Source organism: Channa argus, chromosome 3 (genome assembly GCF_033026475.1).
Source record: "Channa argus isolate prfri chromosome 3, Channa argus male v1.0, whole genome shotgun sequence".
NCBI lineage: Eukaryota > Metazoa > Chordata > Actinopteri > Anabantiformes > Channidae > Channa > Channa argus.
The window spans coordinates 14,051,011-14,078,816 of record NC_090199.1 but is presented as its reverse complement, the minus strand read 5'-3'; the positions used below and the strand labels follow the sequence as shown (position 1 = coordinate 14,078,816).

Here is a 27,806-nt window from a genome sequence, read left to right as displayed (position 1 = left end):
TCTAAGTACGACTGTATATATTACCCATCAGTTAGAATTATAGGCACACAGGCACTTTGCCTCTAGATAAAATGGGAACTGTGAGAGAAGGAGAAAATAGCACCTAACATTTTTTTATTATTATTCATATGAAGATGTTTTATACCTACCTTCCACTGCCATCTGCTTATGTTCATTTCTTGTCCCTCTGAGTAATGTCTTACACAGTATGAAGGATCACCATACCTTGCTTTGACAAAAAAAAACTACACAGTTTTTTGTTTCCATTATCATCAGTGCAAGCTTTTGTTGGCTAGGGGAACACACTGTAAATTACTCTATAACTACATTCATTATTTCAGCTGATGAGCCAGCTATGTATGCTGTGCTTTCTCAATTTTTAAGCACATGTTAATACAACTCACAGAGCACCTGAAGTGTAGTCCAGAGTGCTAGATTTCTCTGAATGTAAAGTCCAACATGACCTTAGTTCTTGAAATCACCATCCCACCAACTGCTGTGAATGACGCATTTCAATAACATGGACATAATAATTTTTGATACAGCCATTTCCCCACCACAGAGATCATATAAAAGAATCTTACAATATGAGGCAGGTGGAAAGAGGCACATCCCTGTAGTTTCACATTGTACTTAAGGCTAAAATATGCAGCTTTTTTTTTTCCAATCCACTCTGGGGCATCAAATACTGACACTGTGCCAAAGCTTGTGGTGTCTCATACATACGCACAAAGTACTATTTTGCGTCAGCGTGTGACACACAGGTTTTAGCCTTCTCTGATTAGTTAGATAGGCAAACCTTCCTCAAAAAACCTTTATAAGGTAATATCTCTCTTTGAAGCTTTAACAGCACCCTTCCATATTAAGATAACTTATGGAGCATCTTTAAACATATTCAAAAATATTTTTCAAAAGGTGCATATTGTAGCTTTAAGGTATTTATTACAAAAGAGAGAAATTAATTAGTATGGTTGAATATTTATAGCGAATGGTATTTTGCTTGGTTCATCACTTCAAATTTCTTATTCCTTATGTCTTAATCAATTTATCAAAATGAGGAAATTATTTGTTTTTTTTAAGGAAATATTGCTGAGAGTTGTTTTAATTTACAATGTACTGTAATTGTGATTTCTTACATGAAAAAGATGAATGTTTTTAGGTTTTCTTTAAAGTTTGACTTTTATATTTTTTCTTAAAGCAAAGGAAACACTCTAAACCTTAATAGTGTTTTTTGCTTGGCTTGTTTCTGCAATCGTGTTTTTCAATCAGCATTTTGCTTAAATGTTTTTCAAAATAATTTTTCATATAATTGTTTTGAAATAAAATATTTGTCATATGCAGAAAAAGGCACATTCTCATTTTTATTTTTGTTATAAGTTACCCTCCTAATGAGTGTTTAACGGTTTGACTGTACGCCCGTAGACTGACCAGTTGGCAAACAAATTGAATCACTTTACAGACTTGATTAAAATCTATAATAAAGTCTGAGTAACATTCAGTCTGAGCTTGTTCCAGAATGCAATTTTCCCCTTGGTCCTTCACTGGTTAGCAGTGCTCAGTTAGACATGTATTACTGTTCTAACCTTCTTTTGCCTCTTTGCCCAACAGAACAAGATCATCCTAGATCCTTTGACATTCAGTGAGGCTCGCTTTCGACCCTCTCTGGAGGAACGTTTGGAGAGCATAATCAGTGGTGCTGCACTAATGGCTGACTCGTCATGCACACGCGATGACCGGCGTGAACGCATTGTGGCCGAGTGCAATGCTGTGCGACAGGCCCTTCAAGACTTGTTGAGCGAGTACATGAACAATGTAAGTTTGATTCCTGATAATTTGGTATACATTTGCTAATTGCAGCTATACATGTGCACATTTGTGCACTTGACCACACTCCCATAAGCACTATGGGAGCACACCATTTTTCCCTCTCTTTTCATACTAAAGAAACAACCTTCTCATGAGGTTATGTGCATGGGACTCCGTTTTTATGTGTAGTGCAAAGACATATTGGTAATTTTCTTACCTTCAATTGCTCTTTACCAACCCCTTTGGTATTTTCGTACTCGGAGTAGTGTGACAGGCTCAAAGATGGGTTCAGACAGTGAAAGTGAGGTCAGAGGACCAATGTCTATTTTTGGTGCAACATGTTTTTCTTTATCTAATCACTAAATTTAAAATAACTACTACATAAGAATGCTCAAAAAATAAGTCTAAATGACAAATCAGTTTTCATGATTTGCATGCAAATGTAGACAAATTTAATGAAATACAATATTATTAATGACTTGCAAAACAAAGGGCATTCCGGAAAAAGTAAAATGTTTGGAATTAATATTTAATAATAATTTGGCAGATCACTGTGAGGCAAAAGAAAACTGCACTACATTACACATGAGAGGACTTTTAATACATTCACACATGTAAAATACAGTAATAGACCTTTGGCAGCTTATTTGTAATGACATGAATTTGCATGTTGAAATTCTATATACCAACTCTAAATCTTTGGCAACAACATTATTTTCTCCTTTGAAATGCCGCTCTGAACTTTGTTCATTTGGTGAGCATTTTTCTTATGCACCTCTGTGATTGGTACAGCTGTTTAAAGGTTATAAGACTGGCTAAGACAATACTTAATCATAACACATGCAATTTCTATTCTACTTCACTTGTTCTTTTTGTGCACAGAGAGCTGTGTGAGCTGTGCCTATATAGGCAAAAATAGAAGGGGCTCCTGGGTACTCTGTCATTGGCCTTTCACACATGACTTAGTTCTTTTTGCTGGACTTGGAGATTATACCATTAAACTGGACCCCATAGGATTTCTCACATTTCCAGTGCCAAATCTATTCTATCTGACTTCATTTTGTCATCTTAAAACCAAGTATTATATACTCATTCCTGCATTTGCCTGCAAAAACGTGCACAGCCATTTTGATAGACATTGACTTCAAATTAATCTGTGATCTACGAGCACGCATTTTCAAACACATGTACCTAAAATTGTTGTTTTATTGTTAATTATGTTGAATGGAAGAGTACTGTGGGGTTCTTAACGCTTTTTACTAAATGAAGTGACCAAAATATGTTTTAGACTCAAATTAAAGTGAATGAAATTAAAAATCAGGTTGGCAAGCAAAACCTCACTTCCATTCAATCCAGTGGACTAGTGGAAGTTTCATCTTATTGCTATCAGTGACCTTATGTTGCAGTGGCAAGGAAACCTTTTGGGACCCAAAAGAGAATGCTACATGTTTTTACTGTGGTGTCTTGATTTTGTTGTTTTTGGCTCTAATCCTAAACTTATTTACCTTACAGTACATGTTCATTGATTATGTATCGGATACAGCTGAAATTACAGAAAAGATGGGAAAATGTGGGAATTGGCATAAACGGGTTGTCTGGATTGAAAATTTAAGCCCTTACTAATCCTAAAATGTGAGCCAACAAACTTTTAAAGGTGAACTAGTGATCTGAATGCGTTCCACAGTACTGCTGCTGTCTGAAAAAGTGTTTGCACATCCATCTGGATTTTCCCATTAAAGGAAAAAGTGCTTGGAAATTTCATTCACTACAAGGAAGATCTGGGTCAGTCCGAATGCAGTTCTTAAAATCATTTAAACAAGGCAACCAAAAATACACTGCAGTATTTGTGATGCTCTCTGCTCTCTGACCAAAGTGTAATTTTTCTGGTAATCCTCTAGATTTCTTGGGTGTGTGTCACCTGCTGTAACTGTGCACTATTTTTGAGCCATCAAGTGTCATTTGTAGCCAGGAATGGGAAACACAGCTGTTTATTGATCTCTACAATATCGCTTGGCATAAGGCTGCTGGCAAAAGGCTCTATGCAATAATACATTAGGATTCAACCTAGTAAAGTTTATTTGTTGTGTCATATGTGCTCATGAAGTAGTCTGGAGAAAATGAGGAACTATTAGATAAGGGCTCTTATTTCATAAAAGAATATTAACATTACACCAGTTCACAGTAGTTCTACTTTGTGCTCCCACTGTGCCTTTGAGGGGCGTTTGTCTGTTGCTGTAAATGCTGGGGGTAGTGACTTTCATTAGATATCATTGTGTTGGTATAACCTGGAAAATTGGGCTTTTAATTATTATTATTAAAAGCTATTGTTTTATCCATCAGTCTCTTGATATCAGTTGCTATAGTTACACAGTAAGAGAAAAATATAAGGCATACAGTATTTAACTTTATAGAGGATCGATAGGATCAGTCTGCAAATCAGTGAAGGAACTTTTGTAACAGAATCTGTCCCTCTGTAATGCATTAAAACTAGTTGTTTTATAAAAAAAAAAAAGGAAAGTTAAAGGGGAAAAAATGCTTTAAGCCTCCATAGAGTATGGTGTAGATTTCCTTCTTTTAGGTTCTCTGACAAAACTAAAAAAATGGCAACTTATCTCTGAACACTTGGATGGCCTTTCCACTTCTTAAGGCATGGCGGCTTTTTACTAAAGTAATTGTGCTTTGGTTCATTAGGCCCATGAGTTGTGTTTTAGAGGCTACAGCTGGGAGATGTTGACAGCCTCTGGCTGTCCTACCAAGGAACTCAAGAGTAAATCACATAGACACAGTGAACAAAATGCTTCCACTTCTCAGCTCAGCATCCCCAATGAGAGTAAATCAACAACCAGGAGTGAATGTAGAGCATTTTGGGGAAATGCTTTAGATTACAGCACTGAACCTACTATGTACTTATTAGTAACAACAGTGTACATCCACAGTACCTATGGATACATATTTGTTATTACTTAACAATAATAAACAAACTTTGGCAAATAACAGGGTAACAAAATAGAAATAAAAAAATACCTACAGTGTTTTGTAGTATTAGTAGTATTAGTACAAGTATTTTGTAGTCAAGGGGTACTTATTAAGTATTACATAATAGATGCAAATACTTATGAAGTAACTGCTGTGTAACTACAAATAATAAGAGTGTATTAGGCTCCACTTTAAAGTACAGCCCTCGTATGTTGTACTTATGGTGTAACTATTGGTAACAAAAGGGTTTATATTTATTATTTTTTTACAAAATAAATAGCAATTTTTTTTTAATTTCCTCAAAGCATAGAAAACCAATTAAATCAGTTGAACTTTAGTATTCTAAACAACTTTTTGATAAAAAAATTAAATATTAAAAGATACGTGTGATAAGTGTGATAAAGTGGAGCTTCTTACCCTCTTTTTATCTATAATTATAATTTCCAAGCCAAAAAATAAAAAATTGTATGACCTTAACTCAAGATGTTTTAAACCCAAGTTAAAACATTTCAAAGGAATTTGATTGAAATTACAATTAATGTTGCACTTTTTAAAAACAAAACATTATTAACTCCTCAAGCACTATGTCTGAGGGACGACTCACATATTATTACATTGTATGCATTACTGTGACCCTGGCTAAGATTTTAGTTCATACAGTTTTGCGGTAAAATAAAAAAATAAAATCTGCCTCAAATGGAAGTCTGCAGGGCTTGGACACATGGGGCTTCTGAATCATCTCATTACTGCAGTCCCACTTATAACAGACTTTTTACTCTCAATTTAAAACACTTCTTGTCAAACACTAAATTTGACCTAAATCTGACAACTGAAAAAAATCTGGATGTGGACCTGTGAACCTTTGATCACTTGTGTCCACAGTCATTAATATAGTGGTTTTCCCACTCAGTGCAAAATATATTGGTTAAAAGTATTGTTTGTTACTGAAACCCCTAAAGAAATTATTCCCCCCCCCCCCCCCCAAAAAAAAGTGCTACCAGCTGACAGGGTGACAAAGTTGCTTTTGGCTACCCACAGAATGTCCTATTGTTCCAAGTTTACTGAAGAAATGTAAATATCCAGTTGCATTTATTTTTTTTCCTTGTCCATTCAGTCACACCCCCTACCTCTTCCAAACACACACATTTTTATAGGAAGCTTGAACCACACCACAAGGTTAATCAATGTGGTAGCTGGCAATAAATTAGGTTCAAGTGACAGGAGAATGTCCATACCTGTCTCAGCTGCTGGTGATCTGTGATTGGTGACAGCCGGCCCAGCTCCCTGGCTGGTGCTGAATCATCAGGAGCAGCTGATTTAGTTACGGCAGCTCAGACAGGGCCAATCTATCAATTGATCTGGGGAGTAATGCATTACCATCTCGGGTCAAGGGAGCCCGGGCAGAATATAGCCATAGCCAGGAGCCATGGCAGGTTAAAGGGGGCAACTCTGCAGGACAGTGAGCAGCAGAGAGAAGGATTTAAGGAGTGTGATAGCAAGCACACTAATCTAACTGTTAGTTGGATGGGGCACATAAAACTAAACGGGGGTTGTGAGGTAGGATGATCATTAGGGGGAGACTGATGGCCGCCTTGCTCACAGAGCTCCTCTGGGAGGTGCCATGTCGAATGCTCAAAGCTCAATTGGGGTGATCGATCACATACTGTAAAATGTTTCTAGGTGCTTGTGTTGTCTCTATGAAAACATGCTTTTCAGTTCTTTACCTACCACTGTTTTAAAAGTAAGAATGAAGTGTTACTGGAAAAACTAAGAGAAAGACAATGCGATGGCAGACAAACGTACTGAACATTGTGTGTTACAGGAAAAAGACTGACTTTGAGTCCTGAGGCTTAAGGTCATTATATAGTTAAAAATAGAGGTGGTGTAAACAGTTAGATTGAAAGAAACGAAAAAGTTGTAAGTTCTTGTGTTTTTCTGCCCAACGTTTTCTTCTCCACATTTTCAATATACCATATTTATATAGCGGTTGTGGAGAAAATAAATTAACCTTTAGTTTTCTTAAATTTCGGTAAAATGTGTACGTATGAATGCTAACGAATGAGGCCAGTGGCTGTTATCTTGTCTTAAATGAGAAGTATGGATACATAATCCACACAGAGCCAGCCATTGCCCACACTGTCTTGCCTCATTGTCTGGAAACCTCCACATAAAAAAACGGTATTTGACAAAACCCAGAGACTGCCAAGATGCAATACCAGTACAAAAAAAAAACACAACAAGCCTACTACTGTTCAGAGTACCGTTCTTGTGACAGGGTATCAGTGTCAGTGAAGTCTGGATCTGAACAATAGAGCAGACAAAATAAATCTTCTTCCTACCAGCTCTCTTGATGTGCTTCACTCACTCTACACTGGCTGAAGGGCACAGCTGTGACAGAAGCAAGTAGGCCAAATTTACTTTGGCAGGATTTTCAAAAACCAGTTATGTGTGTGTGTGTGTGTGTGTGTGTGTGTGTGTGTGTGTGTGTGTGTGTGATCAATAATGATGGCACTGAGCAACACTGTCTCCTAAAATAGACGTTCCTGTGCAACCAAAATGGAAATCATGATTAAGTTTTGTAGGTAACCTAATGCCCTGGATGGATTATGATCCAATGCATCATCATATACATTTTTTAATGGCAAGTAGCACAGAGGTAGTCGGGGTTGACGGTTGGCAGACAAGCACACACCTGTAGGAAAAAATGTGGTTTTATTGTGTGGAAGTGTTACAGCTTTTTCCACTAACTTGTGTGCAAATTCCAGATCCACACCCAACCCAGGCTAATTTTAATGCAAAATACATTGAAAAAATCCTCAAAATTCTACAGTATAATTTTGAATTTGATATGAAAATTCGCCCAATCAGTGATCAGTATTTAACATATACAAAACAACATATACAAATAACAAAATGGATCATTTTTCGTCCAATATTGTTTCCTCTATCTGATTTTTAAGGCATGCACATGATTGTACCAGGCCTCCTTCACCAATATCTATCACCAAGTTTTTCTTAAATTAGTTCTTAAGAAAAATCCTGAAAGACATCATCCGATTTATGGAATGTTCTTAAACTGCAGAAATAGTTTAAACCTTTAAACCTCATCAGTCGAAAGCAGGCTTTAGTTGTTTTAAATTAGCATAGGTAAATGCCCCACCAGTGCCCATAAAAGAGCATGAGACTGCGAGGCTGAAATCTCACCTGAAAAAGAATGAAATTATGTTCACCCTTGGTATTAAGAGCCTTTGCTGATAAGTGAAAAGAAGTGCTTGCCCCTCTCTTGTCACAGTCAGATTCACTTCTACCGGTCGGGTGAATTGGACCATTAAACCGGACACCTTCTGGCCACAAGCTTGCTTCCCTAAACACTTAAACAACACTACCTCCCTGTCCCAGTTTGGTACCTAGTTTGGCAATTGGTTTTAATGCCATTAAGAGTCCATCAAGATCTTCATTTAATGATTAGTGGTCACATTTACAGCGCCCCTCTTTTTGTTTTTCTGTTATTTTTTTCCTCTTTCCAACTGTCCTTACATCATGGTCCCTCCAGACTCAGCACTTACACCCCATTAAATGTCCCAGGCCCAGCCATAAATCACTGGTTCCCCACAGCGTCCCACGCTCTCCCTCCCATCTGTCAACACCTAATGCGGCACACGACAAGCTGCAATCCACTGTGCACCAACAAACCACTCACTTTAAACAACTTAGCTTTCTCAGCTATTGAAGGCTGACTCAAAGACAGCTCCTGAAGCAGATTGACCAGAAAGGCCCAGGTAAAAACTGTAAGTGTATTTAAAGCCCTTGGGAGACCAGAAGGGCTCCTTTATTTGCACCAATACCATCTGAAGTGAGACAGCTGAAGCAACTGACCCACCATAGATGTCCTTTACTACAATAGCAATGCCTCCCTGCAGTAAAACTTTCACCAAACAACCTACTGTATGTGGGTTCAAATAATTTTTCTGTTTTTGAAGCACGTCCCTGCTGTGCTGAGCCCTCCTTTAAATATATATTTTTTATTGTCTTAACAGCATGTGCAGCACATATTCAGCTCACACTTACCTCTGTGTCACAATAGATTCTCATCCAGCCATCCATCCTTCAGTTATCTGTAAGTGATTGTCCTTTTTAGGGTTGCATGAGGCTGGGGCCTGTCTTTGGGGAAAGAGGCGGGGTACACCTTGGTCATGTCACCAGTCTATCACAGGGCCACAGAGACACGTACACTGACAGACAACACGCCATTCACGCCTACGGGCAATTTAGAGTCACAAATGAATCTAACATGCATGCCTTTTTGCCAGTGAATTCTTGAAAAGAGTTGGAACCCTGAACACAACTTTCACACACAGCCCATGATAGTTTTTTTTAAATAAATTGCCCACTAAATAACCAGAATTAAAAATATTAACCACATATTTTATTCCAGTCCACTAAATTTAATCATTTATTGACATTCTTAATATATTGCTATTAATTTTGCTTTCAGCCTAAATTGCATTTTATGTTTCTAACTCATATTTCTGATTACTCATGGTCTGTAAAAAAAAACTTTTAACAGTTTTTATTATGATGTAAAGATCTATACTGGTGTTATTGTGGACAATATGATATGGCACAGCTCTTGCCCACAGTCACCACAGCTTCCTGTTTTGAGTGTTTTTGTGCCAAGGCCGGCAATTTATAATGTTTTTCTTTACCTGTAGCCCTCATATGTAAATTTTACATCACGGTTTATGTGCAGAGTTGTACCTTGTGCAATTGTGATCAGATCCTCTGGTCCAGGCAATGGGTGGTTCAAAATACAAAAACAGCTCTTTTGTTATTCTGTTATGTTAAACTACCCAATGCATTAAAATCTTTCCTTATTTTAATGATGGAGGAGGTTTGAACTTGCCCAAACTGCAATGAGCAACTGTCTTCTACAGCCTATCATTTAACTAGGGCAGTGTAGTTGTGTTTTTGTTTTTTTTTTGTTTTTTTGCCGTACAATATAAAAATCCGATTCCATGGCAAAAATTGAGAATTACCTATGTTTTGAAATATATAATTATCACACTTTGTTACTAAACTCAGTGTGACTAGAGTTGGATTTCAGTGGCTTCACAATGAAAGCCCTACAATAGCTTCCCAATGAAAGGCTTTTAATGGCAAGCAGCTGGAGAATTTGCAGAAGTGGCACCTTAACAGCACCACTCATTATTACAGCTCTGATCAATAGCCCTGCACATCCTGTCACCTGATTGTTGATAGAGATTAGCAGGTACTTGATCTTTATTAGCAGATGGCCCACACATTAATCCCTGTGGTAGAAAAAACCCTGAAAAGCAACAACACTGATTCTTAATACAGCTGGCTTATTTACAGTTTTCTGTCTGCTGAGTTCAGTAAGACCCATGCTAAGGCAGAAACAGTGGCATGCATGTAATCTCTGAAAAGGCATTTAGAGGATACGCAGTGTTTATGAGCCTTTAGAGTTCATTTTTGCCCATTTACCCATGCATTTATAATATACCAGCTTTAACATATTGGAGGAACACATTTGGGCATAAACCACAAGGGTAATGAACTTTAAAGAGGCACACCTGGACCATCTAGATAGACCTTTGTGTGACACTTACCACAAGGCACTTGGGCTGCCTGGACAAGCTAAGGTATACCTAGGCTGGCTAGAAAGGGTGTAGCCCAGCTAGAAGGGCACTTGAGAAACCCTTTGCTTGAATAAAGAGACCACTGTGAGACCATAAGGGCACTTGAGGAGCACTTGGACCTATCAAACAAGCATTTAAAGGCAATTCCACTGACCAAAGAAGCATTGGGGCCAACTAAGCATTAGTGCTGACAACAAGAGATGACCATCAGGGACAATTTTAGGGGAACTTGAGCCTCTTTCACACATGCACTGGATTCCTAAAATTCTCCAGACTTTATCCAGGGCGGTGAAAACGCGTATGTACAAGTCAGCCGCTTCTGAGGTTATTCAGAGTTTATCCTGTGAGCCCACTAAGGCAGAGTCTTGGTTTCGGTGCTTAAACCCATGTGTGGAGCACAAAGTGGGAGAGAAAACTGTTTTCAGCAGCTGGAGCTGATTTCTCAAGATACTGACTTTGTGTACATGCACTTAAGGAACTGGAATTTCTCAGGTAAACAGCGAACAGTGTTTAAATGAACTTAAGAAACCTGGTTATTGGAAATCTGCGTATGAATTCGGACAAAACCCATGTGTTTCATTTGATGCAATAATTGCAGTATTTTCTCATTTCTTATTCCTCCTTCTCACTGTTGTTCACACCACAAAACAGGAGCCCAGGTGAGAGGCTATGCTATCACTTGTGGGCAACTGTGGCGCAGGAAGGTAGAGCGGTTGTCCACCAATCTCACAGTTGTTGGTTCAATCCCCAGCTCCTCCAGTCACATGTCGGAAGTGTCCTTGAGCAAGACACTGAACCCCAACTTAGTTTTCTGGTGAGTGTTGGCCACTCACCACACACCCAACCGGTGTATGAGTGTTAGTGTGAATGGGTGAATAAGAAGCAGTGTAAAGCGCTATATAAGTGCAGACCATTTACCATATACCACTACAGTTGTGCTTACTGTAGATTTATCTGAACAGTTGAATCATGCATTATTTTGCAAGAGTTTGCAGACTTAATGGAAATCTCTAATCAATAAAATCCAGATAATCAATAATCAGAAATAATGTCACAATTTCCCATGCATCTGATAACAAGATGTCCCTCTGAACTTTGTCCATCAGCTTACAGAAGTCCAAGCAGTATTTATAATATTCGAGAATTCCGCCCGCTGTATTCTCCATTCCAATTATTTTTTGTCTTTAACTGGAGAAGAAACTGAATTCTCTGTAGGCAGTGGCAAGTGGCCACATGGCTGTCTGATAGTTATGATGTCACCATCTCCAACTGAGGTTCTTGGATAAAATAGACATTCATTTAAAAATACCTGCACAAAGCTTTTGCCTGTGGCGGCTTTTGTAATATTACATTTCAGGTTATACTTGGTGAAGGCCAAGTATGCTGAAATCTAAATAAATAATAAAGCCATAAATGAGACAAAGTGCAAGAGCTTTTTATGTTTTTATTCGAGGTATTTTTCCTCTTATGTACCTGTCACATATTCAGGTGTGCAGAGACCTTTTCTGGCTTTGTTACATTACAAAGCTGCCAGCGCTCTCGCCCCCTCCCTCCAAAGCCAATCACCTACAAGAGCTTGCTGCTTTGAGCAGCGCTAACATGATTGACATTGATGACTGGGTCAAACTATACAACCCAACCCTAATGTCATTAACAGTGCAGACATGGAAGCAAAGACCAAGGCTCTAACTGTATCAGCCACTACATTTGTTTGGGTTATGGATGCTGTGAGCAAAATGCAATGGGAAATTAAGCATGTTTTTCAGGCATTTTCCTGAAACAAAGCATGTCTGACAGAATATTTAACCCTTTGTGACTATGGATATGTGCTCTACCAGGTCACAAATATATGTATGTCTTTTTATATAGATATAAATTACTTACCAGGTCAGAGATCCACGTTTTTTTCTTCCAGAAACTGTACAGTCTGTTTACATGTTGCTCTTTTCAAGGCGAACTTGTCAGCCACACACTGAAAGTCATCGTTTGCCCTAAATAATTTACAATATGTGAAATTTTATATTTTTGACAGCAACTTGAAAATACATTTTCTAAAATGTACTTTGTTTCCTGAATAACATATTATCAATTATAATCCTGTTTTTAAGGAACATTGTTTTTGATTGAGCTGAACTTTTTCCATACAGGAACTACTATTTTCCAGTGAATGGATTCACACTTAATATATTTTTTTTTCTTCAGTGTACTATTTTGCAGTGCACTAATGTTATCCATCCATCTATTATCTATAACTGCTTATCCTGTTTATGACCCCAGGGGCTAGAGCCTATCCTATAGGGCGAGAGACGGGGTACACCCTGGACAGGTTGCCTGTCTATGTCAGGGTTAACACAGAGAGAAAACCATTAACGCTCACATTCACACCTACAGGCAATTTAGAGTCACAAATTAACTGCATGTCTTTGCACTTTGGGAGAAAATCTATTCAAGCATGAGGAGAACATGTAAACTCCATCCCAACAAAAACAAAAAAAAAGGATAAAAGTAAAAACTCATTTAAAAATCAGATGCATGATAAATATAAAAAAAAAAATAGAAAATGCCAGCAGTAATTGCCAGGTAAAACCTATTTTTACTGGAATTAATTATTTCCCGCCCCCCAAAAAATCATTAAGGCTGTAATCGAACCCCAGTCTCCCATATAAAAGAGGTTGTCCTAATAGTAATTGTTTGTGGAATCGCTTGATAAAGTTAGCTTAACTACAATATATTTAGTATTTTGGGCGGCTTTAGCTCAGTTGGTAAGGCAGTCGTCATCGGACCACAGGGTGTCCTTGGGCAAGACACTGAACCCCAAGTTGCTCCCAGTGGGTCAGGTGAGCACCTTCCATGTGAGCCACCGCCATTGGTGTGTGAATGGGTGAATGTGACTCAGCAATGTAAAGTGCTTTGGATAAAAGCGCTATATAAGTGGCCATTTATCCCACATTTAGGTGCCTTAAAATTTATATTTTAGGAAAAACTTCTCATGCCTTTTGAATACTATACTGTATATATATTCTTCTACAGCAGGCTACTTGCTGGAGAAGAAATGCAGTTTTACTGGTACTGTACATTACAGTAGGAACTTCGTTGTGGGAATTCACGGTGTGTTGTAGCTGTGAGTGTAAGCTACGTGCCACCTACAGACAATATACTGTCACATGGCATCCCGTAGCACAAAAGACAGGCGTCTGCAGTAAGGGTGACGAATGCACATGGCACAGACTGAAAGTTTTAAATTACTACATCTTTACCTTAACCAAGGTGCCTTCATATGTAGTTTCTGTTCTATTGTCAGCTTCTTATGACGTGCACAGTGTCTTCAAAAACTCCAAATCTCAAATCAAGTAATTTTCCTACCATCTACTGCAGCTCTCTTATGTCTCTGGAGGCTCTGAAACTTTAGAAATAGCTAGACATCATACTTGCAGCAAAGTAGAAGTCTTCTCCGAATTTGTCTTTCTCTGTATCCTCAACATTGTTTGTTCTTACAAAAGAAGAATTTAAGCGTATGCTGTTAGCAGCTGCCTAGACCACAACAAAGCTGATCAGTGTCACTTGTCTTAACTGGGCACTGTGTAGCCCACTAAAAAAAATATGGAAGCACAGAGATGCATATAAATGAATACGAGAAGAGGGACAGAGGAGAAAGCATGGGTGCAGCTGCATTCTAACCACCTCAAAAGCACTGCATCAGTACTGTATGTTAGAACCAAAAAACATTCAGATTAAAATATACATTTTTATTTAGTTATTGCTAATCATTTTAAGGTTATCTCCTAACTTAGTTGTACCCATTGAGAAAAGGGCAAACAGATGGAACATGTATCATATTGATTCTTAGTCTTACTCTACTTTTTATTATATTGTTACTCTGCAGCAGAGTCAAATTTCATCAAACCCTCTGGATCCATATAACAGCACAAACTCATCTTAGTGTCACTAATAAAGTGATTACTAGACTGAGAAAAGGTCTAAAAGGCTTTTTCATGGCTTCTGGGTGATAATTCCCTGAAGTATCGGGAAAATATGAGTGACTATAGCGTCAAGGAGGAATGAGAGGGGGTCGCTGTTTGAGCACACTTTATAGCTCACTGACCTTTTAAAGAAATAGATTGTTGTTCTGTTAGAGCGTGTACTTTATAGACGTCCGGTTCTTGCCTGTTCTTTGTAATACATTATTGATTTTTGTTAGCTTTATTACTCTATTTAAAGGCCAAAACCACTTGCATTACTATCTCTAGGAAAGGATGGACATGTAACATGACATATTATTTACTGTGTATTTTGATGCTCATTTTAACCTGAATTTTTTTTCTAGCACCAAAATAGGGGGGCTTTTAAATTTTCCAGCAGTGGATTAATATATGTTTTGTTTAGTTTTTTTAAGCATAATTCTGTAATTCTTTTCTTTGAAAAAAAAACAAAAAAAAAAACACCACACACTCTTGTTTTCAACAGTCAGTGGAACAGCCAGCTCTACACGCATTAGTTTACCAGCTACTCTATAGTCTTCTTGTTTGATTGTTGCTGCTAATGGCTTCTCCAGAGAGCCTTCGCACACACACACTCATAAGGAACACTTGCACACACGCTCACAGTTTCATACTCTTAAAAATGATTGATTCTTGTGCTTCATGTTGCTTTTAGAAAATTATTCATAAATTAAAATTATTTTCCACAGTGCCTGTGCCAGAAGGCAGCTTCCCACCAGTCAAAAGCGCCCCAGCCATTGTCATTTGAAATCCACCACAGAGATCTATTACTTTACATTTAGATGGCAAGTGTGAAAATGTGGGTATGAATCTCTTTCTAAAAGAGAAACATAAGCGTATTATATTAATTGAAAGTACACATTTAGTAAATTATATTTAAAATTTTATTGAACAAAAGACATTTGTGATGCTATTATTATTATTATTATTATTATTATTATTATTATTATTATTATTATTATTTTGTATTATAAGAACATATTTTATGTTGTTACAATATGCAATAATACAGACAGAATTCTATCTGAGAAGCTAGATTTAATCTTGGGTGTATAAATGAGCTGTTGCTCTAATTTCTCAAAAACATTAGGCAAAAAATAGGAGTAACGTCATACCAATGAAACTGAGGCAACTTCATCATTAATAACGGTTTCTGCCATGATGGAATTAACCTTACAGGAAACATTTTTTTTTTTTTAGAATAAAATATTTCTAAGTATATTTATGACTTTGTATGCACAGTTAAGTGAGCTAGTGCTAGATCAGGTAATTTGGTACAAAATGGGTCTCGTGAATAGGTGTCCATATGTCCAAGAATGCAAGTTCTAAATCTGTTTGTTCGAAAGTTGATATTAATCAAATAAAAAAAATAAACATATGCACACCTATATGCAGTGAACAGTGATCTACAACCATCTGCTTGTGTAAAAACAGCCTTGTTTGCATAAGGAAACATCTTTGGCTTAATAGACATTGTCAACAACATAATTGAAAGAAACCTACCTGAATGTAGGACGACTTGTCACTGCTAAATCAAGTTCAAGTCTAGTTACGATTACAGTAGACAGTAGTCATTTTTATAGGGGGTACTGAAAAGATGTTCTACTTCTCCCCATTTGTCATAGATTTTAAGTGTAGCTATAATGCAGTGACTAGATCCCTTTCAGACAGTTACACAGGACAGGACTTGGACAGAAGCTTAAATGGCAAGAACACTAAGGTGAAAGAAATATATATATATAATTTTTTTTTTTTAAATTAAACAATCAAAACACAGCCGTGTGCATTTTTTTCCACAATAAAAAAAAATGATCTGAAACTGTGCTGGCTCATTGATGAACCAAGTTGCAGACCCCTGCCCTTCAGCCCAGATCCAATTTGGCACTGTGTTCTAACATTACAACACTGGCTTGATTGGGTCTGATAGACACACTTTTTAAAGCCTTCACTTCTTCAGCCTGTGTTTAGTTTTAATTAAATTTAATGTCTGTGTGCATCATGAGGGATGTGTGTTCAGTTAGAAATTAAATTTCTATGTGAGAACTATGTGAGGTCCAAACTGGCAGTTCTTCACAGCAGTTTGCCTTATCGCATATATAGCATAGTAACAAGTCCCTCTGTTTCTTTTTCTCTTTACCTGATGCTGTTTTTCAAGTACATTCTTACCCTGAGAGAATACTAAAATTGTGATGACCTAATTTGCATGGGAGGATTTGTAAAATGGGGCTAGAACTGGAGTCTCTTTCCTGTGCTAATCTTTTTATCACATGCTAATGCTGCCCTCATTCGATTTTGACCTGTGAGTGTACCTTGTTATTTTTTCTCCTCCCTCAAACATACAGTACACACAGGGCTGATATACAGAGAATACAGTGTTCTACAGTAAACTTGAATGGAACAAAATAGGACCTTATGGCATTAGAAGGGGCTGCTGCGATAATGACAGAATGCTGAATTTTAATATGATTCTGTTCTGATATAAAATAAAACAATTACTAGAATCCTCACCAACACATAGCTACAGCTCCAGTGTGGAATGAGACAGCTAAAAGCCAAATTTTATTATGCAGCTGTAGCACACCTTCCTCTACTGAAAACTAAAACCATTTGTTATTCAGCTCAGTATAATAATTTGGGGGTAGCATGTCTTTTGAAAGATAAAACTCTTGAATGTGGCTGGAGAGAATAATAAAAATAGAACTAACTTGGGTAATTTGCGATTTGACAATTGACCATGACCATTTTATTATTATTAATTTTGTTGTTATTTTTGCACCAACTTTTATAGAAATATTTAAATTGACTAGATTGTTTAAATAGTCGTAACCCAATACAATCTACAGAAATGTGCATGTATTTATACAGTATTTTAAGTACAACAATCTTGTTGCATATACATATACGCCAACATTTATTCATACAGTACGTGGATAAATATGTGAATATAAAAATCATAATTGTTTGGTTTGATATTCCCATGAGTTCATACACATGCACTTAAAGACTAAAGCACAGCACATGCAGAAACCATTAAGGCACATTTATTTAGTTATTCGAGCATTTGCCCACCTACATCTTTCTTTCATCGCCCTCTTCTTGGAATTACCTCTAACCACTCCCCTTGTGCTTAGCTGTGAAAACACTTCAAATAGTGTAATTGTGTGATCAACCTCAAATGAAGCATGTGAAAATTCACACCACCAAGTATGGAAAAATCCGCCCAAGGTCACGTGTTGTTGCAGTGAAAGTGGAGTTGTGAGATATTGCAGTTTAACCTCACAGAGAGGTCACAGCTCACAGCAGTGAAATTCAAGAAACATTCTGAGGCACAGCTCAGAACCATAGTGAGTCTGGCCTTAAGTAGGACAAGGGAACTCTTCAGGCTGGTGTCGAAATTGAAGCACTCCCTCTAGGAATTTATAAATTTGCAACCATAAGATTTTTTCAATCCACACTTCATTACAAATATTGCAAGGATTTGCAGTTTTTACAAATCAAGTTTCTGCCTTAGTTCCTTGCATTATTTAATAAACTTCAGTTTATAGAAATCATTGCAATTTCAGCACAATCAATAGTCTAATCAGAGATCTATCAGTGAATGTGCAATCATATACAGTGTAAAATATGATTTTCCTGTTTAAATGGTAAATGCCAACTTACCTATTTTACAGTGTTGCTTCCCATTCACACACACATTCTGCCAGATAAGGTGCTCACCTGACATACCCGGAGCAACTTGCGGTTCAGTGTTTTGCCCAGTAGTTGCATAGCCAGGAGGGACCGGGAATCAGTCTGAGGCTTCATGGACGACTGCTTTACCAACTGAGCTACAGTCACCCCGCTCCTGTTTCTTCTATTAATCCTGTATATATTTCCGAGAGGATTTGAAAGATGTTGAAAAATTCACTGAACAGTAATGGTTCTGTTTCGGGGAACCAAAATAATATATTCTTGTGGCTCAATCAGTCTACATTATACCCAAAAAAGAGACTTTTGTGCTTATGTCCTGATTGTTGGGTTAATGGCCATCAATGAATTTTCACAACTATATATCTGACATTCCCCTCCATGCAGTGGAATTCTGACATTTTTAGAGTGGGTTTATGTGTGAACGAAAATGTCCAAATAAATCGCTGCTGACATTATCAGGGTTATATCCTACGAGCTCCCTAGTGCAACGTCCGTATCCTGCGCGTGAGCTAGTGCATATAGCACGCTGCTCTGTCCTGAATCGTTCGGAGGATCAAAAGCAATCGAGTGGCCGTGGTAATGATGTGTTTATCACTCAACTACCCACGTAGTCGAGTGATGGAACCTTTTTTATTAGTGGCACGGCTCCGATGTGCTGTAAACAAAACACTGTTTCCCAAATTTTAAATATTATAACTTCTCCCGATAATGTTCGAGGCGGAAATATTCCAACATTGTCCGGAGTTCATGTCTGAAACAGGCTTCTGTCAGTGTCTTTTCCTAAACCTTCATACTTGCAAAAAAGGGAATCACCTATCACTATTGTATCATGGACATTATACGAGTCATCATAATTGTAGCTTTAACAAATGAGCCAACACCTAGATTTGTCAATTATAGCTAATCTGTTCTGCAGCTTTGGCAACAGAAAAGGGTCAGCTTTCAATATGTTATTACATTATATTATTATATTGACTTTTTTTTTTCAATTGGCAGAGTTGAAATTAGGAAGGTCACTAAATGAAGATATAATTATTTTTTTGTTCTTGCACATAGTGCTCTCTTTTTAAAATGTTCTATGTGTTTCTACCTATTTTTCTACAATACCAAGACTGTTGATTCAGTCATAAAGTGATAAAGTCAAGAATGGTGATTACAACCTGACAAAAATACAAAAAGTATTTGATTTGCATTTAGTGGGAAGGATTTCGAATCCAAATGGGCATATCTCAGCACTGGAACGTAGTTTACCCCACAAGGTGTGACTGAAAAGTCCTGCCAAATGACTGTTTTGATTTACAATTGGACAGCTAGTATAATAGCTCAAATGTACAGCAGGTTCTTACCTTTGACATTCAGGATCACACCCCAGTTTACACATAACTATACTAGATTATGTAGGTGCAGCTACAGCATAAGAAAGTGTGCAATATTAAGTAATTTCTGTTCCTATTGGCTTGGGGTCCACACCTCCTGCCACTCAGACTAGGGGTCCATAAATATTCCAGATTTTATGAAAATATCTTCTGAAACAGCCTGCTGGAAGATGGAGGGGAATTTGGGTTTTTGTAAGGATGGATTTTTAGAGAAATCTAAATTTAAAAAAGTATTTGTCAAGTGTCAAGCAAAAGCCAAGGTCAAGGTGACAGATGGCAGTTGGTGCAGTTGGATATACTATCACTTTCTTTGTGTTGATATTTTCATTATGTTAATATACTATACAGTCATGTTTTTTTACCACTCTTAACACTTTGGTGTGGTTGACTACAGATTGTAAACAAGACTGTTACTAGTGGTTCTACAGTTTTGGCCAACTCATTCATTTTAAATAGGTTGACTCCAGTGCAGCTCCACCACTCACTATGACTTCATTAGTAAACAGTGAGTAGTTTCAACTTACAACCTGAGAAATTATAACTTGTACTGTAAATGTAGAATCCATGCCAGAGCTGCTGTATTGGATTGCATTAGATTGTACAGGTGTACCTAATTAAGTGGTCAGTGGATGTATGCTACACTTACATTATCATGCATTGCAGGAATAAACATTAGCATAAAATTTTGTCAATATTTGAAGATGAGACCCTACATCTCATAAAACCCAATGAACCATTGAAATAGCGCCACCATGTAGGGAGGCTTACATCTGTTGAAATTGCCCCTTTGGCACCTCCCTTTCACATGTGTGCCTTAGGTTTCATTTCTAGAATTTCATGTCATCAGACCTCTGTGCAATATTTTTATCCTAACATTTTTCTATTCTGTGCTCTGTTTTGCTGTATAATAGCCTGTAGGACTTGTCACTGAGAATACACCAAACTCTTGGGCAACCCAGAGAGCCCGCAGCCAAACAAAGGCCATGATTTAACAGGCAAAGTGAGAAGGCAGTGCGAGAGTGGTAGCGATAGGAGGGCAGCACAATGAGGAGCGGGTGAAACAAGGGGTGATGGCAGATGAAAAGACTTGGGGTTAAGAAAGAGAGTTGGGGAGAAGCTGCAGTTCTCGTCACCTTCCTTGGGGTTTGTGCAGTGAGAGAGGAGATCTAATGAATGGCTTTTAGAGGGCGATTCTCGTAGAAACTCCCTGTGGGTGATTACTCACCTCGCTGTAGCCTTCTCAAAGAAGTCTCTGTCTGGCCTGTGGCCACCTGTGGCCACAGGCCAGACAGAGACGACAATCACACATGCAAGCCTCATCAAAAGTCTCTTTTGCTTATCTGATTAATTGCAGCTCTAGCTTCATTAGCAATATGAGGCATCTAATGCAAGCAATTGTGAACTGAAGCGTTTTTCTTGTTTTGTAAATTAGAATTGTGCTTATTCACTCGCTGCGGAATGAAGAAGTTTCACCCTCTTAATTGTGGAAAGCCGTAAACGGTATTCTATCAATAAATAAAACAGTCAGTTAAGCTGAATGCAGTTGCTTTGTTGGGACATTCAGGAAAATATTTTTAGTAGGTTTATTGAAGCAGATGAGTAATATTGTGTAACTAAATAAACAAATGATGGAAAGTTTGACATTTTATATCTGTTGCATTTTCTGTCCCTATACTGTTTGTTATGGGCAATGTCTCAAGTAGAGCTTGGTATACACAAATGACTGATCAAATCACACAAAGCTCAACATCCTTCCTCTTGGCTTCTATACATCCAGAGTAATTCTTTAGATGTGACCTCGAATAGTGAAATAGTCAATGATTGGTTCTACCGTGTGGTTCTATCCCAGTATTACAGTCAAATCATCACAGATGTGGTTATAAAACAAGGATTATTCCATTCCACCTTTATAAGGATGCTGAATGACTGATTTATACTTACAGGAAAAGTGCTTGGTTTCTCCAAATAATCATCACATATAGAAACTATCCCGAGGGGCTGTATGTGAGAACTCAAGCATCCAAGTCAGTTGGTTCAGACATTATGTGGATTTTATCCAGCCAGCTCCCTAGTACAAAGTCTGATAATATCCAATTGAGCACATGTGCAAATAGAGCAGGTAATTATCCAGAGAATTCACTGTGAGCGAGTGGGCGTGTTGATGGTGTCTATGTCCTGCGATTGCAGAAAAAGCACCTGACAGCAAATGTTGTCCACAGTAACAACAGCGGCTAACAGGAGAGACAACAAAATTTGTGAATTACTGTCAGTAAATGCAGACAGTAAAATTGTGAATCAAATTAAGGGAACAGCACAAGACTCATATGTCATATGTCATATGACCTGATGTACAATAAACCAAACCCTGTGATTTGTGCAGCATATTTTATCTGTCGAGTTCTGAAAAACGTTCTTATTTGAAGTCATGAATGATCTTAATTTTTGAGCAGTTACAGACTAATAACAAATGTTAACACTCACCAGGAACAACTAAGTTTGGGATTGACTGTCACATGCCACACAACACTGAGCTGGTGATCGAACCAACAACCCTGAGATTGGTGGCCAACCGCTCTGCCTCCTTTGCCGTAGGTAAAGATAACAGGATTCAGGTAGTAAACTTCATTTAAAAAAGTAATTTACCAATGAAGCTAAGCTAAAGATGAACGCAGGAATCCTTAGGGAATAACTCTATTCTAACTGTGCTATTTGGCCTGTGACTCAGTGGGTAGAGCACAGGCTGGGATGCAGAAGTCTCCTGATTCAAATCCAGACGCGCACAAGTTGCGTCCTTAAGCAAAATACTCATCACTAGCTCCCTGGGTGACACGGTCTATATGTGTATGTATATGTGCTCAATGATATCAATTTATTTGTTTGATATTAGCTACAGTCTGAATTGTACCTTCCCTCAGTTTTTACGGTTGAGCCACAATGCATAATGATTATAATAATGTGCAACACAGTTGAGGGAGGAGAGTGTTGACTGCTTTAGCAGGTTATTACTGAAGTGCAGCAACCCTGCCTCCTAAAAATTCAGTTTCTATACAACTAAACTGTAAACGCTTATAAGTTTTCCTGGAAAACTTAATTTCAACCACGTTACATTTCCTGTGAACGTAATGACAATATGTTGTCATGTAACCTAAATGGTGAGTTGCAGATACGTTGATGCCGAGGCTACTTTGATGCTAAAGTTAAAATTAAGAACAAAAAAGTTTCACTAAACAAACATTAGAACAACTAGTATTCAAAGAGAGAGAGGGAGAGAGAGAGTGGAGAAGTTGGCAGCATCTAAATGTCAGCCTTCAAGTAGGCAGATATAGCAGCTATATACATATAAATATATAAAATAAATATATTTATATGTGGGCATTGCCTCTCAAGTCAATATGAGAAGTGCAGAATGCAAATAAAATGACGACAGGGAAGGCTTGACTCAAAATTCTACTCTTACAAACTCTGGTAGGAATGGGAAACTACCAAGGGAGGAGAGGCAAGCAGATACTTTTAGGTTTGTAGATGTTCCAAGTAGACAAAATTAGTGATGCATTCAGAGAGCAGATAGGGGAAATGATGAACTAATTAATCAATCATGTTCTACTACGTTATTGCAGTTACTGGTGCATGCAAAAAGCAAAACGAACTTTTGGCTCTTTCTCATCAACTAGCAGGAGATAAAACTTCCAAAGTTTTCCTCTGCCCATCCTGCATGTATAGAGTCAAGAAAAATTATAATAAGAATTGTTATAATAATATATAATAATAAGAATTGTTTTTAATTTGCTAAATCTAACTTTATTAGTTCTACAGAAGGACAGTTGCCTATGACTTTTACAGTGCAAGGTGACTACAAAAACCATAAAATTCTTCAAATGCACTCAACATTTTATTCACTTGCAGTATGTACAACATGTTGTGTGCAAAACATTCCTACCATATGGTACAGGTTTAATGATGTGTATGATTTGCTTCATTGTAAAATATTTTCTTTTAATCTTTTAAAATTAACTTATTCATTGCATAGACTTTTTTTTTTTTTTTTTTGTCCTTTCGGCTTATCCCATGAGTTCAGGGCCACCACAGTAGATCATTGTCCACATGTTGATTTGGCACAGTTTTTAAGCCAGATGCAATCCTCCCCAATTTCTACCAGGCCTGGGCCGGATCTGAACTTAGTTACTGAGAACTTTACAGATGTCTGCCATGCTACCATGAAGGATCCAAAATGAGATCTCAGTAACTAAGTTAAGATAATGAAAGATAACTCAGGTTCAGCATCTTACCTAGAGACACTTCGACATTTGGTCAGGACCGGGGATCGACTACTGGCCCTGTGGTTTGTGGACTTACCAACTGAGCTACAGAAGCCCCCTTATTCATTGCATAGACAATAATACTTCTATATGTATAAAAATAACGGCTAGAAAGTTATTAACAGGTTGTCTTGTACTTTACTGAGTGGTTGCAAAAGTTAAGGTATTGTTAGCATGACGCATGCATACTTAAGTTCTTTGGAAACAAACACCACATCCTGCATGCCATCCCCCAGAACACAGACACTGATCCTGCTGCAGTGTGGCGAATTTAAGAATTTCAACATCGGACACAGGAGGCACATGCAGCCTCTATACAAATTTGGTATATTTATTAATTCACTTGTAGATAAAATGTTTTAATTTTTTAAGTAATTTTTATAAATTTGTTTGAGTATATGGTACTTAGGAACTCAAGGTAGAAAGTATTGGGAAAAGGGTGAGGTTTTTTTTTTATTATTAATTAATACATTTTTTTTCTATTGAGCAGAAAAACAGACACAGCTGGATTAGTATCTGTCTGCAGGTCACACTTAATCCCCTCCACAGAAAATAAGACATTGGAGCACTCTTAATGTGTGTGCAATGGCTCTTTTCTTGCTATTGTGTGTATGGAATGCAAGACAACAAATTAATATACGGGGTTAATCAAGACCATCACTAGCATTTTTTTAAAATTAAAAATGCAAGCGGAAAAAGAGTAACATTTTCAAAACAAGATAATCGCACAGTAACCTACCACCTCAAAGAAAATCTGCATTTAACAATTTGTTTCACCTGTTTGATGACTTCTAATGCCATCAACTGAAAGACGGCTTTAGAAACAGATATTTTTCATTCTGTTCTGCACCCACCTACTCATACACTTTTCTGCCAAGTCGATTTTGGGATGTAAGTCTATCTCAGGACTCTTATTTTTTTTGTGGGGGGGGGGACACAAGAAGCAAGCATACACAAGACACTGCACAGTCAGTATAGGGTCATTACACTATCATGTATTTTTGTATTACATTAAGTAGCACTGAGGAGATATTTTACAGAAAATTATAAAATGATAATACAAAATGCAGAAAAAACACTCATTCTATCATTCTAAATACATACTGTACAAAGCTACCACTGTGTTTACTTACCTTTCAGTTTAGTGTTGTTGAGCTGGATTAACAATCGCATTTGATCTGGTACCATTTCTTAAAATGTCAAGATCTTGATTTTGAATTTTACCTTCGCTTTGTAAATGTGTTGCATCTGAACCAACTATTATGTGTAGGTAGTTACTTGTGAGTGGTGAGGGTTGCAGGTGTTAAAACATAAAATAAAAGTTATAATAACTTAATACGTATCTTCATCATAGTTAGCTTACTCAAACAATCTATGTCAGAATATGTCATAGGCCTGTGTTTGGTTTGTTGAAGGTATAAAGCAGGGTGTGAATTTCTGGGCAGGTTTGTGGACTCTCACTCTCTTTAGAAGCCTACTTGTCCCCCATAATCTATCCAACTAGCCATAAACAGTCAGGTTTCGATATAATAATGAAATTAAATAATATGAAAATTAATAATAATATAATAATATTAATAATATTAATATTATAATTAATATTATAATAATATAATATGAAATTAAAAGTATGCAAACATGGAACAGCGGCGTAGTGGAAAGAACCTATGAAAACACAGAAATCTGTAAGGACTAGTGCAAATAGTACCAGTGATGCCAACAAGACAACAAACTACAGCAGTGGTTCACATAACTCTTAGTGTGTGTCATGTAGTTTGTGTAATTTTCTGATGAGTCACTATAAATGTAATTCATTCATTAATTAATCACAACGACTCATTTCTGGACCTTATATTGAAAACAGTGCTGAACTCAACTCTATACTACTATAAAACCGCAAGATATTCACCTAGTTTCAGGTAAATGCCAAAAAAAGACCGATGATACAAATTTATTTATTGGAGATGAAGACCTTTACTTCATTATAGGCCTTTATATACAGGCGTGGTGTGTTCATGAGTAATTTGCATCACCAACTCATGATTTAATGACAGTTTCTATCTATTGAAAGAACAGTTACGTGTCAAATTGTGAAATAAAACAGGCTTGTAGACATTTGTCCGTCAGTGTTGATCTGAGGTCATGCCAAGTTATTAACCCCTGTGCTAGAATCACTTTGTCATGGGTAAACAGCCAAGAGTAAATAACCACACACTGCTTGCCCCTATTCACCTTTGTCCAGTTGACATCTCCTTGGACAAATCCAGCTGCTTTTTTTTCCTCTCACACAGGTATTCTTTTGAAAAAATACATCACAGTCATGAGGCTGCACTGTGCCTTAGATTGTTTGTCTATAGGATGTGCAACCATAAATCACATCCTTTTTATTACACTAGCTGTCCATAAAATATCTGACATCCTAACCAGGGGCTTTCCAAAGACACTTTTAAAGAGGGGTATTATGAAATATGAATACAGATAAAACACACAAAAAAAGTCATTAAATGTGTTGTTTAATAGGTCTTGGATGAGATGAGAGACCGATGTTACGCTTCGATTTAGAACCACTTAACTGTTAAAAATGAATGTGTATTTTATTATTCAGTTCCATTGAAAAATGTCACAACAATGTTGCTAGTTTCTTAAAAAATGCATTGACTTTACTCATCCCCAGCCAATGATATTTGCGTTCAACTTTGACAGTATTCATCAATAATGTCCTTAGTATACTTCTCAACATCTTGTTGAGAAATGGACAAGAAAAAAATAAAACACAAAATCTGTATTAAAAGAAAATGAGACAGAGGTAACTGTAATTTAAGACCCATTGATCCTTCATATTGACCTCAAAGCCAAGCGTGAGGTGATGGATGTTTAATAGGAAAATGTGAATGTAGAAAATGAGGTTGCTGAGAAGACATTTTAAAGGCACCTAAAATTTCCCTTGCCCAGATTTGCTTAGTTCATTCCATCTCATCCCACGCAGAGCCACAGCCATATTCTATTTGATTGTACTTTCGTGTCTGCTAAATGAAACACTGATAGGAGAGAGTGGGGGAAAAAAAGTGAGAGAAGGTAGGGAGCGTGATACCGTAACTGCGCAGGGCAAATGCAATGTGGGGGCTATATAACTGATAAACAGAGCCATCTCAATTGTGCTCACTGAAGCAGTGCGATGAAACTGGATCATAACCAGATGATCTGGCTCGGTTACAAATGATCCACCGTCACTTGCAGCTGCAGAGGCCTGGCCAAAATGTCTCTTTAGCTTTGAACAGTGTCTCACATCTTTTCGCTTTCCCTTCAAATGTTAATTGATGCATGCACTGCTTAATACTCCAGACGTGTTGTAAAAATGTTGATTCCTTGTTGGTTCCATGAGCAGTAGATGATTTTCCCATGTAGGATCCCTAGAGCTCCAATAGACTGGTGATTTTGTTCAGGGTTTACCTCACCTCTTGCCCAGTGTCAGCTGGGTTAGGCTTAGTTTTCTGCAACTCCTAACAGGGTAAACAGTGTAACTAAAATATAGACTGTTTATTTACTACAGAGTATATTTGCAACAGGAAGTAAAAATGGATAAATACACAATAAACCATGATAACAATATAACAACTCTTTTAAATGCAACTATGCACTAGCAATTTTTTAATCATAATTGTTTTGTCATCATAATTGTAAATTTAATTAGTGCTAAAGGACAATAGATTAGTGGAGCTCCTATCAATGCCATCTGGAGATAATACACGTCTGGGATTCTAACATCTGACTGCTATGCCCCTGGCTTTAAATTTTTTTTTTAGTATAGAGTTTCTTGTTGGTAAGTACGCTGGACATCTTGCAATTTGTAAGGAAAACCTATACAAAAATCTAAAAAACTGTGTTCGTGATAATGAATTCAGATACTAATACTGTAAGTTATATTTCAAAGATAGTGTTCGTTATAGATTATGAGGGGCCTGTTGGCTCAGTGGTAGAGCATTAGGT

At 37.3% G+C, this 27,806-nt stretch overlaps 1 protein-coding gene across 2 annotated transcripts in view; it reads left to right on the top strand.

The window, feature by feature from the left end:
• ctnna2 (catenin (cadherin-associated protein), alpha 2) overlaps positions 1-27,806 on the top strand; it is a 263,039-nt gene that overhangs the window by 75,980 nt on the left and 159,253 nt on the right. For both annotated transcript variants that reach the window (XM_067498964.1, XM_067498965.1), the window contains one exon: positions 1,609-1,812. In XM_067498964.1, coding sequence (XP_067355065.1) covers positions 1,609-1,812 — 204 coding nt within the window. The remainder of the gene's footprint in view (positions 1-1,608; positions 1,813-27,806) is intronic.